Source organism: Mytilus trossulus, chromosome 5 (genome assembly GCF_036588685.1).
Source record: "Mytilus trossulus isolate FHL-02 chromosome 5, PNRI_Mtr1.1.1.hap1, whole genome shotgun sequence".
NCBI lineage: Eukaryota > Metazoa > Mollusca > Bivalvia > Mytilida > Mytilidae > Mytilus > Mytilus trossulus.
This window is the reverse complement of record NC_086377.1, coordinates 14036701-14053546: the sequence shown is the minus strand read 5'-3', so window position 1 is coordinate 14053546 and position 16846 is coordinate 14036701. Positions and strand designations below refer to the sequence as shown.

The 16846-nt window shown below is 33.0% G+C and overlaps 1 protein-coding gene across 1 annotated transcript; it reads right to left on the bottom strand.

Annotated features, from left to right (window-relative positions):
- Positions 1-321: 321 nt before the first annotated feature.
- Positions 322-15899, bottom strand: LOC134718556 (uncharacterized). The gene is made up of 5 exons (XM_063581158.1): positions 15766-15899; positions 9117-9172; positions 7714-7910; positions 6864-6941; positions 322-3036 (listed from the first exon to the last, which is right to left on the bottom strand). The coding sequence occupies exons 2-5, from the start codon at positions 9124-9126 to the stop codon at positions 2188-2190; spliced, it is 1134 nt and encodes a 377-aa protein (XP_063437228.1). The 5' UTR covers positions 9127-9172; positions 15766-15899; the 3' UTR covers positions 322-2187.
- Positions 15900-16846: the final 947 nt, after the last annotated feature.

Below are 16846 nucleotides of genomic sequence, written 5' to 3'. Positions count from 1 at the left end.
TAAACTACCCTCTTTTCAAGTAGGCTAGTCCTACAGACAGAAATATTTGTCAATCGGACTAGTCTACTCTTAAAGGAGGGTAGTTAACTAACATTATTATGAATTCACGGTTCAGAAAGCAAGCAAGCTAACCAAACATAGTACCGTGTTGTTTTCTCCCTTCTCTTACATAATATAGTTTTAGTTTTCTTGTCATGTAATGTAATTCCAATGAAAAAATCACCCACAATTATTTGTACACTTTAATCTAAACTGTAATTGTGCTGCTCCTCGGGGCGTCTTGATTGACAAATAAAAATTGTTGTGGTTGTAATCTACACACTCAATACAATGGTTTATTAATGTCTCCTCTCTCAATAAATACACTTGTAAATTGTAAAACAATACTACGTTACCATATTTAACGACAGTCTTATTATACAGACCACATGAGATACATACATGTATAACATTATATCAACATTATAAAAAGTGCTATTTACAGTAAATGAAATATATTTAAAAAAAGATTAAATAACAGATTTTCGGCACACACATATATCATATAAACTAATAAGAGTAACAAAAGATGGTTTAAGTAATCTTCTACATTATTAAAATATTATTTCAGCAACCGCTTCAACCACTTCATACGACACATACTGTAACATACTGTAACATCGCCCAGTTTCGATTCTCCCTGGTGTTACAACGCGTGTAACGTTTGACAAAAGGTGTTTCGTTGACTTACTCAACATTCTAATAATTTATAATAAAATAACACAATTTGTAAATAATCTGTTGCTTAATGAGAAAGAAAAAGAATATAATTAATTTTTTTCGGTGCTCTTTTAAGGATTAATCTTTAAATTTTGTAAGCAAATTTTGTATTAGGATTTAGTTGGCATAAAACTTATGAATTGCAATAGAGATGTAATAGAAAAAAGTGTAAAGAATAGAGCAAACATACTTAAAAATCAAAGAAAACAAAATTGAAGTATCCCCTTGATCATAAAAAAGCAAACTATATTATAGCTAAATCGTTGCGTAAAAATTTGCAAAAGGCAAGTTGGAAAAATGTAGTAGCACCAATAGCACGTGGCAAGACATAATATTATACTTGAATATATACATGTAAGCCGTGACATATTCGTCCTAAAAATATACAACATGTAGTAAAATAAATATATATTTAAATCAATTTTAAAGGTGTTCTAACCCTCAAACACTTGCATGTCCCTAATATGATGTCAATTTCCGTCCAAACAAGTATAATTTGTGATGGACGCCGAAACATGTCACAACTCCCACTGATCTCAATAATTTATTTATAAAAGAAGTCCAATTTAGCTAATGAAAAATAATTCATTATCACGCAAAGGCATAAATGTTTTAACTGTCAGCCGTCAAACGGTTATTACTTAATTTAATTAACTTCAACTTGATTAAAGGTTGCTCGGGCCTATTCGAAGTTTCTATCAGAAGTGTCATATTTTTGGTTATTTTATTCTTTAAAGAAAATGAATCAAATTGGTCGAACAAAATTACGGGGTCCCGGACCATTTAAGCTCAAAATTGAACCTGTAAACAGGTATGTAAATGGATAATTTTTCAAAGAAATGATAAGGAAAATAGAGGTGTTGACATACTTTTATCAGATTAGCAAAAAAAAAAAAAAAAAACGTTCTATGACAATTGGTCCAAAACTGTTTTATAAAAAGCTTGAATATAGCTTCAAAGAATGAGCCAATAAAAAAAAAGGTCACCCATAAGCAAAAAAAATATATTTTGACTTAAAACCCAAATTTTGGCGGGAAAATGGTGAAAATGGGTGAATTGTCATTTTAAACCGGCCCTTAATAAATACGGAAAATAACGAAAATATTCTACTGGTCACATAACTACAATGAGTTAACATTACTAATCAATCAAAATATTCCAAAAAATTATATCGAATTTACGACAAATACTTTTGTAATTCATGCGAATACATGTAATTATGCGCAGTCGAATAGTCCCGAGCCATCTTAATCCATATACAATGTGCCATTTTGTCACGTCCTGTAGCTTGAGAAAATGCGCGGTGACCTATCTTTGTTATTATATTTTTCAACATACATGTATATCAATAGATACTACGTTTTGGCAAAGTATGAACAAATTCTATCATTTTTTTTTTTTGACTCCTTAATTTTATTTTGGGTAATACTATTTAAAAAGATCTTCATATGCAGGCGGTGGATCCATCGGTATTGTCGTCACCGATTTAATCCTAGGCAATGGAGGTCGTGTTTGTTGAGAATGATTAGCCATTCTAAAAACAGACGAATTTGGCAGAGGACTTTCTAATGTGGCTTCTCTACTGTTAGGAAAATTTTGATCAACATCGATATTGGTCGAGGACGGGGACGGAGGCATATAGTAATTATGTGAAAGCGTAATGTTCTGATTAGTTTCGCTGTCATTGTGATTTTCTATATGGTCAATTGGAATACTCAGATCGCTCATTGTATCATCACTAACTTCCTCACTTGTATAATCTCCCTCCATGGAGGATGAATCAGTGTTTACATCACGATGACTATTTATTGGTGATGAAATCGTAGACACCTGATTCTTCCTTGGTTTAGTGTCTTTATTTTTCTCATTCGTAGATTTAAAAGTTTGTATGCAATCAACTGATGAGGTCTGCGCAGGTTGTTGCGTTTGTTGCTGTATTGTAGTCGGTCCTGGGGTCGGTCTTGCAGGCTGCGTTGTATGTTGCTGTTGTGTTACTTTAGAATTCTTTATAGGATGTCCATTCCTTAATTTATCATGTTTTTCATCTCTTTGGGCGCATCCACATAATGTTGTGATAAAAAATAGAATGAGAATTATAATTAAAACAGTAGTATGCGTCTTGAGGTGCTCGAAACACGGTTTTGTGCTGTCTTCTTCAAGAGCTGTTCCATTACATGCATTAAACACCCGCGTGTTTACGGCAAAATTACCATAAAAAGCTGCCGCTAGACCGCAAACAATCACACCAACCCATAGTAGAATAACACTTAGTCCCACCTAAAATATAAGGAAGAGATATGAAGGAAAAAAAACGAAAATCTTTGTTAATGTACTAGTACATGTAAGTACTCTTTTGTAAATTACCTGTATGGCAATTACTATTCTACATTTGACTATTAAACCTTTTCAACATCTCCCGACACCTACAGTTGAGAACGACTACTTCAGGTAAAATGTTAAGGGTCGTCTAAAAAAAAATGAGATCATTATTGACTTTATTGCTTTCATTGACAATGATAAAAGTTTCGTACAGAGTCCAAATGACATGTTTTTTTTTAAATTTATTATAAAGAAAATGATGAACTTTAAGTCACATTTCTAACTGTACTGGTTGAATTTGGAAAATGAAAAGAACAAATCATGTTTTATTGTAGTTGATATTTAATTTAACAATGATTATATCGGTTGACAAGGGCGGCACATGTCTGTTAGTTTTGGCCTTTAGATGCCTCCATAATGTACTCAATGCTTTGTATCATTTCAATTCACTTATTTGGTGTTCCACTTAAATTCTGTATTCACCAATCACTGCTTAAATGTTGTAACATTGAAACGAGTGGTCAATTATAATTTTTTTCAAAATTCATCAAGGAAAAACTTTAACTCGAACAAGATATCTTGAAGCGGAGATGACCGTCGTTGTTAAAAAAAAAATTAAAAAAAATGTGATATTTTCCTTCGACTTAAAAAATCAATATGTAAGTATCCCTCAAGAAATTGAATATGAATATCACCTAAGGTGAAGATCGGTGGAAAAACACCAAGTTGGTCATGTTCACATATGTGATATGGACGGACGGTCCAGTATTTCTTTTCATAAATTTAGAAAAAAGTCATAAAAGCATTTACCCCAACAAATTAACTCGTTATTGGCATGCGGCGAAAGACTCACATAATCACAAAAGTGAAGAGAAAATGGGAAAGGATTCAGAATGATTGAAATATTTGTTTAATCAATTCAACATGAAATGTCGTGCAAACACATTCGAAATAAGAATATTATATGACGGGGACATATGTATGGTGGACCGTTTCCTCTTTTCGTGTTTTCGGGAAAATCCAGAAATCGAAAAATCGGGAAATCGAGAAATCAAGAAATTGGGAAATCGAGAAAAAGAGAAAACAAAAACGCGAAATCGAGAATAAATTTCGCGTTATCGTGTTTTCTCTTTCGTGTTTTGGCGTTTTTGCTTTCTTGCTTTCTCGATTTCTCGATTTCCCGATCTTATCTATTTCCCAATTTCTCGATTTCTCGATTTCTCCATTTTCCTTTCCCGATTTCTCGAAATTACAATTTCGCGTTTGCAAAGTGAAAGGAGAAGTCACGAAAACACGAATTAAATGGCCGCATCCGGCCACCGTACATATATTTATTTAATTACTTGGTTGATATATATTCGTAAGCTATATAGTCAAACCAGTATAAAACCGCCAATCCAATATGTTACGTAATGAAAATCATGATGTTTTTTGTCCATTTTACCTGTAAACTGTAGATGCCATTAGTCGGTGTCGAGAGATGTTGAAAAGGTCTATTAATTTCACTGGTCGGCACACATATATCCGCGTAGAAATTTAGTTAACATTTAACGGCTATTATATTGAATACAGAAGACAGTGGGACTTGAATAAAATGTGCACGGAAAGCCGACAGAAGTCTCGACAAAAGACCCAACATTTGTTATTGTTCCTCTCAGTTCCGGGTCAAGTCATACAAGTTGAACTCTAGGAGCACTTGAGGAGAAATCTTGTGATCATATTAAACAAAGACGGCCAGATGTTCTTTCACATTTGTACATTGTACATGGCTGTAACCAAACTTTGATTTACTTAATATTCATTCTCTATCAATCTATCTATCTTCATATTTCCGCACTCAGTCACAACTTTGACTATTACGTGCCGTTGCATGCGTGTCTTATTTCATATTTTTAAAAAAGAAATAAATTTTATTTGCAGTAATATTACATTACATTGCATTTGTGCTAAGAAAAAATAATTAAAGTAAAAATATATCAGTGATTCAATCTATTTTTTTTGTGGATTTTTATCCTATGTATATTTCTTGTTAAAAACTATGTACATGTTATGCAGTTTTTAGAATATTTGTGAAAGAGCAGATATAGAAATCTGCTCTTTGAAGCCGTCGACTGTTGTACAAAGGATTGTTGATGTAAGAAGTAGTATTATTGTGTGTGGATAAAATGAAAACTTGTACATGTAAGAATCTTTATTTGTTTGAATTTGTTAAAAGTGGTGGGTGTGTTTATGTCTTGTTCTACTGTCTGATTTAACAAGAAGATTTTTAGGGTAAATTGCTATGTGTTGGTGTATGATCTTATAGAATACTACTAGTCTTGTTTGTATACGTCTCTATTCTAATGTAGGCCACTGTAGGTGATCAAGCATGTTTGAGACAGAGCTGGTATTGTGATATCTATGACATGTATAGCGAGCAGCTCTTCGTTGGACCATCTCAATTTGGTTGATTTGATTTTTGGTGTGAGGGTCCCAGACGCAAGAGCTGTACTCAAGCTTAGGTCTGACTAATGACATGTATGCCCTTTCTTTGATAATTTGGGATGAAACTTTAAGGTTATGTTTTAGGAAATTAAGTTGTCTGTTTGCATTAGCTGTTACATTATTTATGTGTTTATTCCATTTTAGATCAGATTGGATGGTTATGCCTAAATATTTTGAAGCTGTTTCAGTTTAGAGGATGTGACCATGAAGGATGTAGTCATGGTTGACTGGTTTCTTTTTTAGTGTAATTCTTAGTTAGAGCATTTGTCTGGGTGGAATGACATTAACCAGTCTTTTTCCCCATTGTGAATTTAAATCCTGTTGTAGTTTGGCAGCATCATCTCATTCTGTGTTTTTGATGTGTCTATAGATGATGCTGTCATAGGCAAACAATCTTAAGGTGCTGTGTTGTAAACATTTTTGGAAATCGTTTATGTACATGATGAATAGAATTGAGCCAAGGACAGTGCCCTGTGGCACCCCAGATGTTACCCTATTTTTTCTGATTGTTCTCCATCTAGCATGACTGTTTGTGTACGATGGTGTAAAAAGTAACCAATCCATTCCAAGGTATTATTGTCTATGCCGTCATACCTGGTTGCCATACATTTTGTTTGTACATAGACTGTATGCAGATTAATTTGTTTATTTTTTTTTACCTTAGGAGTTGTATCATTATTTTTTCTCTTACCAATACCTTTTCTATTGTTTCATTTTTTGAATCAACAAGAATACCCCGGATGTCACTTAAATTCTCTATTCTATTGTATCCCTACCATACGTGAATGTGTCAGTCCAAAGTCAAGAACTGTGTTGTACATGTAGTGCCCTTGCTTATAGTGTTTTGTTAATGATAGATTATTGAAACGCCTCGTTTCTCCTTTTCGAATGATATTTAGAATCAGAATGACCCAGAGATATAACATTTAATAGACAACCGCCTAATTTCAAATGTGTAAAAATTAACTCTTCTTTCTTAATGTAATTTAAAATGTTTGTGTCGTTTGATTGCCGTTTTTATCAACCAACATCTCCTTTTTATATTAATATTTTCAATCGGCCACTACAGATACTGAGTTCTAGTATTGTTTGTAAGTAGGTACACCAATGTGAACTATCTTTTCATTAAAATGTGTACGAACACGGTTTCAGAACTATTCAAAAGATTCTGAAGTTACTTTTTTTTTCTATCATCGTTTGATCCACAATGTATGTAGCCGTTTCATTATTATTAATAATCAATCGGCATTAATGATATGTAATGATTTATAAAAGTCACGTGATGATCACGTGATACATACACAGTCTCCGACTTCTTTACGTCTGTTTTTCTTTTCGTGATCAGCTATACAGCAAATAACTAGCACATGGAGTAAACACTGTAACAGATATATAAGATACATTAACACAAATAATCGTCCAAATGTTTATTTAAGCATAAATTGACAGAGGTAAATACATGTACCTTGATTAAGGTGGTACCTAACACTACACGGAGATAACTCTGTAAAGTCAGCTAAACGTGTTAATTACGTTGGGTTTTAAACGAAATATTAAGCTTCTTAATGATCAAAATTAGTGTTGTCAAATTGCTATATAACCAGTGTAACTTTTCTGACACGCTTGGTTTAAATTTCTATTTTTTTTTTTATATATTTGTCAAAGTGTCAAAGTAAATACTCTGTCAAAATTTCATGAACATTAAACGAGCCATATTATTTTTAGTGAAAGTGTTGGGTACCACCCTAATAATAGATTTATCTTGTGACTAAAAAATCTCAATAAACGCATTCGGGAATATTTATACTTTTCTTCATTATTAAATCAATTTAATTCTAAGGTTTACAAAAAATGATATACATAATGTTTTTTTAAGATTTGAATTGTGCTCTTCATTTACACTATTGTTACGAATATCTATTACATATTTTATAGATATATATAAAATATTTTATATAGCCATTGACCGTAAAGGAAATAATTTAATTTAACGTTTGATTTGTATTGTAGAAGTTTGAATTGTATGAAATTCGTAATCGAAAAAAAAATCTGTATTGAAAAACAAATAAATCTACGGATGTTGGACTTCTGACTATTTAAATCTTTTACCTAAAGAAATACTTGAAAAAACAAAACTTTGTAAATACTTACAACACCAGCTATGATAAAAGCTCCGATGTATATTCTATTCCAGGGACTCTGAAAGATGTCTTCGTCAAATTCCTGTTTGTCATAATTTCCTATCTCTTTAGCTGTTAGATATCCATAGGTTAGACAAACACACATGAATCCAAGAAAAACTATACCGCTCAAATACATTTTATTTATTTGTTTCTGTCTTTCTGTTTCTAAAATTAATAATCAAACCATTAAACATATACCATATTGATGAGGATAATTCAAATATTATTAAAATAATTCGCAGATTCTTCAACAAAAGCAAATCCCAAACATACAAATGTGACGTAAATGTACATGTAATGCCGATACACTCATAATAGTCCAGTCCGCTGATGAGAACTATTTTTTCCGTATACTGAAGTTGATCCGATGCGACATCATACATTACTTAAAAATAGAAAGCATCAAAAAGGAATTATTAAACATATTGAACACAAATGAGTTCGTACTCAAAGAAACAACTTGAAAACACATCATATGTAAATTATCTAGAAATTGACAATGAGGGTCGGTTGAAGACAAAACTTTACGACCAAAGAGATGATTTCAGCTTTCCAATTGCGAACTTTCCATTTCTAAGAAGCAACATTCCAGCAGCACCTGCATACGGGGTATATATCTCCCAATTGATACGATATTCCCGTGCTTGCATTTCCTATCACGATTTTCTTGATAGAGGGTTACTTCTCACAAGGAAGCTATTAAACCAAGAGTTCCAAATGGTGAAGTTGAAATCATCCCTTCGTAAATTTTACGGACGCCATCACGAGTTGGTTGACCACAATGGAATAACCGTTTCACAAACGATATCGGATATGTTCCTTACGTCGTAACTACAATCCCCTTCCCTTTCATGAATTTGACCTACCGAATTGACTATTTACCGGATTTGTAATCACATAAGCAACACGACGGATGCCGCATGTGGAGCAGGATCTGCTTACCCTTCCGGAGCACCTGAGATCACCCCTAGTTTTTGGTGGGGTTCGTGTTGTTTATTTTTTAGTTTTCTATGTTGTGTCATGTGTGCTATTGCTTTTTCTGTTTGTCTTTTTCATTTTTAGCCATGGCGTTGTCAGTTTGTTTTAGATTTATGAGTGTGACTGTCCCTTTGGTATCTTTAGTCCCTCTTTTATGGTACAAACAACATATTACATAAATTAGAGCCTTAGTTTTCTCGTTTGAATTGTTTTACATTGTTATTTCGATGCCTTGTATAGCTGACTATGCGGTATGGGCTTTGCTCATTGTTGAAGACCGTAGTTGTTAATTTTTGTGATACTTTGGTCTCTTGTGGAGAGTTGTCTCATTGACAATCATACTATATCTTCTTATTATATATATATATATCTTATGGACTTGTTAAGCCTTACCTATGGCCATGTTGTTAATTGGTCTTCGAAATATTGTCTTTTACTTTTTTATTGTTCTAAAATAATAATAAAATTATATTAATGCAGTGTAAAGTATACATATATTTCTCTAATTCGTCGTCAATTTATCCCTTTCTGCACCCATTGTATAAAAAAAATTCAATCAACGTGGGGTTCGTTTCATCTCAGTACTTCATTGGTTAAAATCCGATTATGACGTCGAATTTCCTTGCTTTCCTTTGAAATTCCTATTGTGACGGAATGGAAAAAGGCGACCATGCCTGATGACGTCACATAGAAAGAACAAATCTTTTTGCAGATCATTGATCATCATTCGAAAAGGAGGAATAATTTTGCCTGCATATTCATTATAAAATCAGTAGAGAAACAGATTCCACCACCAAATCTCGTGTAATACGATATTTATCCACTCTCGACAGTTAAATTTTGAATAACTCAAACTCTCGGGCAAGCCTCGTGTTTTAAATTTGAAAATTCCACTGTCTCGAGTGGATAAATATCGTATTACACTCGATGCAGTGGTAGAATCTATTCTGTACAGGTGATAAAACACGCATTTCTAATAAATCGCGGCGGCATAAAAACAAACACAATTCAGAAACGAGGTCACAAATTACAGGAAGCATATATTTGTTGATTGTTAGTTGCTTAAAGTACAGTGGCAAATATGCAGGCATATCCAGGAGGAGAACAAATTACTGACATTAACTACAATAAGTAGGTCCGGTAATAGAGTTCAACTGTATTTTGGGTCGGGAAAATTTGGACAGCCACCGGGAAATGAGAATTGGAAAAGGACATACATGTACATGTAGCCTTATACATTGTAACAGGCCACTTATGACCCTAGGAAGGTTGTTGCAAGTTTCAGGCGTGCAGGGAGCGTTAAACTCTCTCTCTCTCTACGAGGTACCGAATTTAATGTCCCCATTCTTACTTGAAGTGGCTGCGTACTTTATACATTTTGCACAGCCAAACGGATGCCCCACTTTGGCAAGACCTGTCGTGACCATATTTCTATTCCATACTTTTGAGAACAGAATGCCTGGAGAAACGAATTTATGAGACAAATGGTTTCTTTCAAAGCGCACAGATTAACAAAGATTTTAACAATTCAAATCTGCCAACAATGAGATTACGTAAAGATTATTTTAGGTTTCATTTTCAGCTGTGTTTATATTCATGTCATATTTCATGCCCTAGTCCTGTATATGTATGCCAGACCTGTCATTAGACAATACACAGCCATCGAACAAGTAACAGTGACAAAAGTAACTCTTGTTGACACTTAATACAACAACCTATTCATCTTGATCTTTGAAGTGTGCATCACACCTTTTAGTGAGCTTACGCAATGATATCTGGTTGAAAATTAAATACAAACGATTATAAATAAATCAAGTGTATTTACTGTCTTCTGATTGGTTAAAATTATTAGTTTTATTTTCAATGTTGTCAATTTTGATGGCGACACGCCCACTCTGACGTTGTGTATCCATACGCCAACATGTGTGTACGTTGTTATTGTCAAGATAAATAATATAAAAAGTTCTTTGAGCCTTATTTTTTATGGAAATTTATTTATAATGAATGGCAATAATTTATTTTGATTTTATTGAACCATAAAACGAATTTTTGACTCTTCAAATTTTACATAATCCGCTTCGCGGATTATTCAATGTGAAGAGTCAAAAATTCGTTTTATGGTTCAATAAATTCAAAATAAATAATAGCCATTCATTAAGTTTCCCTTTTTTTCTAAAACATTGACCAAATTTGTAATATTAATGACATATTAAACTGAATTATAAATGTTCTCTAACTTATATGATTAGAAATCGAGATGAAAGTCCATATAAAACATCAAGCTATTTCATCACGGATTATTCTGTTTAAACATGTCGTTACCTAGATTGATTGATGTATTACATGATGCTTATTGTCACATGTATCACTACTGACCTAGTTTCGGCTGCCGTTTTGTGTTGTTGAGGAAGCCGGAGTGCCCAGAGAGAAGCATCGACTTTCGGTAAGAATACTACATATTTGTTTTCGTTCACTTTTTTTTTACATGAATAAGGCCGTTAGTTTTCTCGTTTGAATTGTTTTACATTGTCTTATCGGGGCCTTTTACAGCTGAATATGCGGTTTGTGCTTTGCTCATTGTTGAAGGCCGTACGGTGATCTATATTTGTTAATGTCTGTGTCGTTTTGGTCTTTTGTGGATAGTTGTCTCATTGGCAATCATACCACATCTTCTTTTTTTATATTTCGGTAGGAATACTAGTCTATTAAGATTGGACGCACCTGTCACGTACAGAACTCGAACTCTTAACCATCGGTATAATGTTCACAGGCTAGTATATAGTCATTGGATTTCTTATACCGCTCGGTCAACGAAAACCCAGTTTGTTTATGTAAACACTCTTTCTTAAAGAAAGAATAAAAAATTGTTTGAAATGATTTTTTGAGTGCGCACTTTTTACTTTTATTTTGGAAGTTATAAGCGTAGCCTAGACTAATATTCAACTAATCATTTTTTTATCAGTTTGGTAACTGGTTATTTAGAAACGGATGTTATTTGCCCCAAATAAAAAAATAAAAAACATTTTGAGGAGGTAAAGCAACCGTTTTGTTAGTGTAAATCATTTTTAGAACTATATTTTGTTTTCTCAAATTAATATAACTACCTGGTTCAACAATACATTGAGTTATTATGTTGTACATGAAAATGTACACTAGATGTGGTATATGTCGTAATGTTATACCACTGCTTCAGGTTAGGGTGAAGGTTGGCACCTAAACAATATAAACCGCTACATTTGTTTGCACCTGTTCTAAGTCAGGAACCTGTTGTCCAGTGGTTGTCGTTTGTTGGTGTGGTTCATAATTGTTTCTCAATTGTCGATTTTTATATATATTAGACTGTTGGTTTTCCTGTTTAAATTGTTTTAAATCAGTCATATTTGGGGCTCTTTATAGCTTACTGCTCGGTATGAATCATTGCACCGTGCTGAAGGCCGTATTTTGACCTATAAGAGCAACAACAGAATGTTTAGCATTGGTGTATGCCGTGAAGAAATTTGACTGTTATTTGCGTTTTACAAAATTTACTGCGTATGTAGATCATTCAGCACTAAAGTGGCTATTAACTTTGAAAGAACCAACTGGAAAATTTGCTAGATGGATAGCTTTGTTACAGTCTTATAGCATGGAAATACTATATCGCCCCGGGACTACTCATGGAAATGCGGACGGAGTGAGTCGCCGTGAATACGAGAATGTCACCGATCAGGACATGGAATCGTTAATAGATATTTTGCCGTATGGGGCTGTAATTGACAAAACTGGTAATAACGTTAAAATAGTAAAGAAACATTCCCCGTTTGTACGTAATATTACGGATAATGACAATATCGAAATTGACAATAATACTAAGGAAAGTGTGAATATGTTCCCTATGGCGCAACTGAAAGTTGAACAGAGAAAGGACACGTACTTTAAAAACATAATTACATTTCTTGAATCCGGTGAACTTCCCGAAAATGCTAAGTGGAGAAGAAATATATTAACTTTGCAACCATTCTACTTCATCAATGACGGAATACTTTACCATATCAACAAGAAATATAAGAGACAGTGTAAAGACACTGAAGTAACAATTCAAATCGCGATACCGCCTAAATTAGTACCTGTTGTATTGAAAGAGACACATGATGGACTTTTATCAGGTCATTTAGGAATAAACAGAACAATACAAAGAACTCAACGATCGTTTTTTCTGGCCTTCAATTGGATCTGATGTTGCGGAATGGGTTAAATCTTGTGAATTGTGTAGTCAGAGCAAGAGACCTCAAAAGCCAACAAAATCGCCAATTTCATCTATGCCAATAGCTTCACAGCCGTTTGAACGTGTCAGTACAGATATATTAGGACCGGTATCAAACTCTGGAAAATCAAAGAACCAGTATGTATTGGTGTTCATTTGTTATCTTACAAAATATGTAGAACTAAAACCGTTAAGTGGCATCAAAGCAGCAACTATTGCTACAGCGTTTTTACACAACGTAGTGTGTAGACATGGAACACCATTATTTTTACACTCAGATAGAGGTGTGAACTATTTGTCTAATATTGTTAAAGAGACATGTAAACTACTGGACATTAAATGGACTAAAACCACAAGTTATAGACCGCAGTGTAATGGACAAAGTGAACGAATGATGTCGACAATAAAAGATATGTTGTCAAAGTATATTGAAGACAATTCCGACTGGGACAAATATATACCTTTCATACAATTTGCATATAATACTTCGCCGTCAATAGATTCAACAGACTATTCTCCGTCTTTCTTAGTAAATGGTCGTCATCCGAAATCGTTTTTAGATACGCATTTTCCAAACATGGAGGTAAACGTTACTGCGAGAGAATACATATATATATAGTGCAAACTTTAGAAAACATTGAAAAAGCCAGAGCTGTAGCACGTGAAAATCTTCCAGAGCACAAAACTGAGATGTTAAACAAAGTGAATAGAAACCGTGAAAATTCGAACGTTAGTGTCGGTGACATTGTTTATTTGTAAACGCTAGCCACGACACCAAATTTGAGTAGGAAACTACGACGCCCTTGGACGGGCCTTTTAATATTGTGGAAAGATTGTCCAAAATACACGTCCGACTGAGAAGAAAGTGTGACGGTAAAATACTTAAGACTAGAGTACACGTCGACAGGATAAAACCTGGTTTCGTTTGGACCGGCGAACCTCGTGATCCAAAACCACCACCCAACGAACTAGAACCGTTGGAAATACACGAAAATGACATTCCTGGTGACAATTTCGAACAAGTAGAAACGGACGTTCAACCAAGTCAAGTTCCAATAAATGAAAATGTTCAAGACAATATTAATAACAATAAAGACAATATTAATAACAATAAAGACAATATTAATAACAATAAAGACAATATTAATAACAATAAAGACAATATTAATAACAATAAAGACAATATTAATAACAATAAAGACAATATTAATAACAATAAAGACAATCAAGTCTTCTCAATAGAAAAAAATCATTAAAAAGAAGAAAGTTGGAATGAAATGGACTTACAGAGTTAAATGGTTAGGGTATGGTTCCGCTGAAAATTCGTGGGTGGAATTTGAGGACTTGACACAAGAATGCCAGGAATATGTTGAAGAAATGCATAACAAAATCCCTTCACCTAAATAAATTTTTGAAAGTGCTTTTAATTCAATATTTTTATTTTTGTAAATGACTTTTCAATTTTCAATTTTATTCATTTAGTTAGTTTTTTTTTTATATGTATATTACTATCCTAGTATGCTTAGTTTTTTTTTTATTATTGTATTACACATGTTTGATTAAGCTAGATTTAATATCTTTACATTACGAGAGTGGGCGTGTTGTGTGTATAGTTAAGTAACAAGGGTTGCTTATACTATTTTAATGTATATGGGAGTGCCCATGAAGAAGATTGACAGCTTGGTCATGCATTCAGAGTTCTATGGTGATACGGTCACATAGAAGTGAAATTGCAGCTAATGAGATGCTGATTTTTCTTTGTAAAATGATTTATTTGATGGCCCAGAGATAATAATAAGTTGAATTTTATTGATGCTTTTAATTATTTTATCATTTCGTTTACGCTTGGATTAACGGTCAAAATTCCGGGAAGACCTTACCATAATGTATTTGAATAGATTTATAATTGTCAGACTTGTGTTATATTTTTTTATGATTTTTGTTTAGTGCCTCTTTTGTAGTTATAAATATCAAGAGTTTGAAGTTGAAAGGTTAATTGCTTATTTAGATTGTACAAATGTAAGAGTAATCTTTTTTGCAAGTTTTCCACAACTGTTCACGACGTAAATTGATAAATTACATGGTATAGCAATGATCATTATTTTTTTATTATTAGTTTAGATTTTTTTAATTAGTTTTAGTAAAAGAAAAATTTGAATTTTTAATGTTCACATTGCCTCCCTTTATTTTTTTTAATTTATGTAATATTTTTGGTATTATTTTTTTTAATTCGAGTGAAAACGAATTTTGTTTAGCGGGGAGTGATGTGGCGTAATCAATTCCATCTAAGATTTGATGGTCATTTCTTTATCGGTTTAATGAGTTTCATCTTGTTTAATGTGACACTTTATACGATACATTAGTTGCACAGTTGAACTGCAATAGTTTATCCAAATAATCTGAGACATTAATCAATGCCTTACATAAATTAAGAACATGTTTATAGCTCGAGCTTGTGAGAAACTTTGAGAGTGGTCAGTTATATTAGCTTGAAGTTGCACGTTGTTTTTAGAGTGGAATTTAGTAACGTTTTATATTGGAAGTTATCATTGTGAACCATCAAATATAATATATTATATATACATGTACTTTTATAAATACGATTAAACATGTGAACAACACTGTGCCTTTCTGGTGATATATATATACTACATGTATAGCTAGTTCCCTAGTATAACGGGCAAGATGGAGATCCCTGGTACATATTCCCGAAAGAATAACATGTAGTGCCAACACACAAAAACACACAAGAAAGCCCCGTTATATCATATAATTTATATTTGTTACTTTTTAACTTACCTTTCATGGTTTATGTCCTGAATGATAGACAAAAAGTTGTTATGATCATTTTATTAGTCCACACTATTTAAATACACTAAATTATTGGTAAACACTGAGTTGTTTATATATACGTTTCCTATAGTTTATTCACCCGTAAACAGATATTTTATGCGCATTTAAATAACACTGATCAAATGAAAACACCTATAAGATCGATATAGTGTATTTGACATAACATATAATATAAAATATATAGTTCAAAACCCAAATTTGTTATCTCTGTTTTAAATAAGACACATGGGCATTCATGTTATCAGGCGCGGATCCAGCCATTTTAAAAAGGGGGTCCCAACGCAGAGTAAAAAGGGGGGGTCCATATATTTGCTCCTATTCAAAATGCATTGATCGGCCAAGAAAAAAGGGTGGGGTTCCATCCCCCTGAACCACCACTGGATCCGCCAATGTGTTATGATATTGAATGTTATATCAAACACAAATAGTATGTCAAACGTATTATATAAGATTACAATTTCGGAGATGCAGTTCATGTGCATTTGTGGTAAAAAGAATGAAAATTAAAGACACGTTTATTTGTATATCTGCGTACGGGTGTACATTCCTTTCTTATAGCATCATCTTAATGATACGCCTTCATTAAACTTTAATAATGTGTTAACAACAAATAACATCTATAAATCAATAGTGTTAACAAGAAGCACTCATGTTTACTTATTCTCAATCATTTTACCAGGACAAATTCAGGAAATATTATCTACAGATGTTTTAATGCCAAAAACAAATTTAAATTCTGAACTCATACCTTAAATTTGTTTTCTTCTTTCCAAATTTATTAGATTCATGTGATAATTGAATTGATGAAATACCACAGTATGCGTGTTAATACATATTAAATCTTAAATAAAAATTCCTCTGGTACATGTACCACAATCATTCATCTTGCGGAACAAAGTAGGCATTTGGTTTAGAGATTGAAGAATAAAATGTTAATTACCCGCGTTTTCAATCCTGAAACCTTGAAGAAAATTAAAATTAGTCGAAAGACCCTACAATGAAGGTACATTAATGCCCTATCAAATAT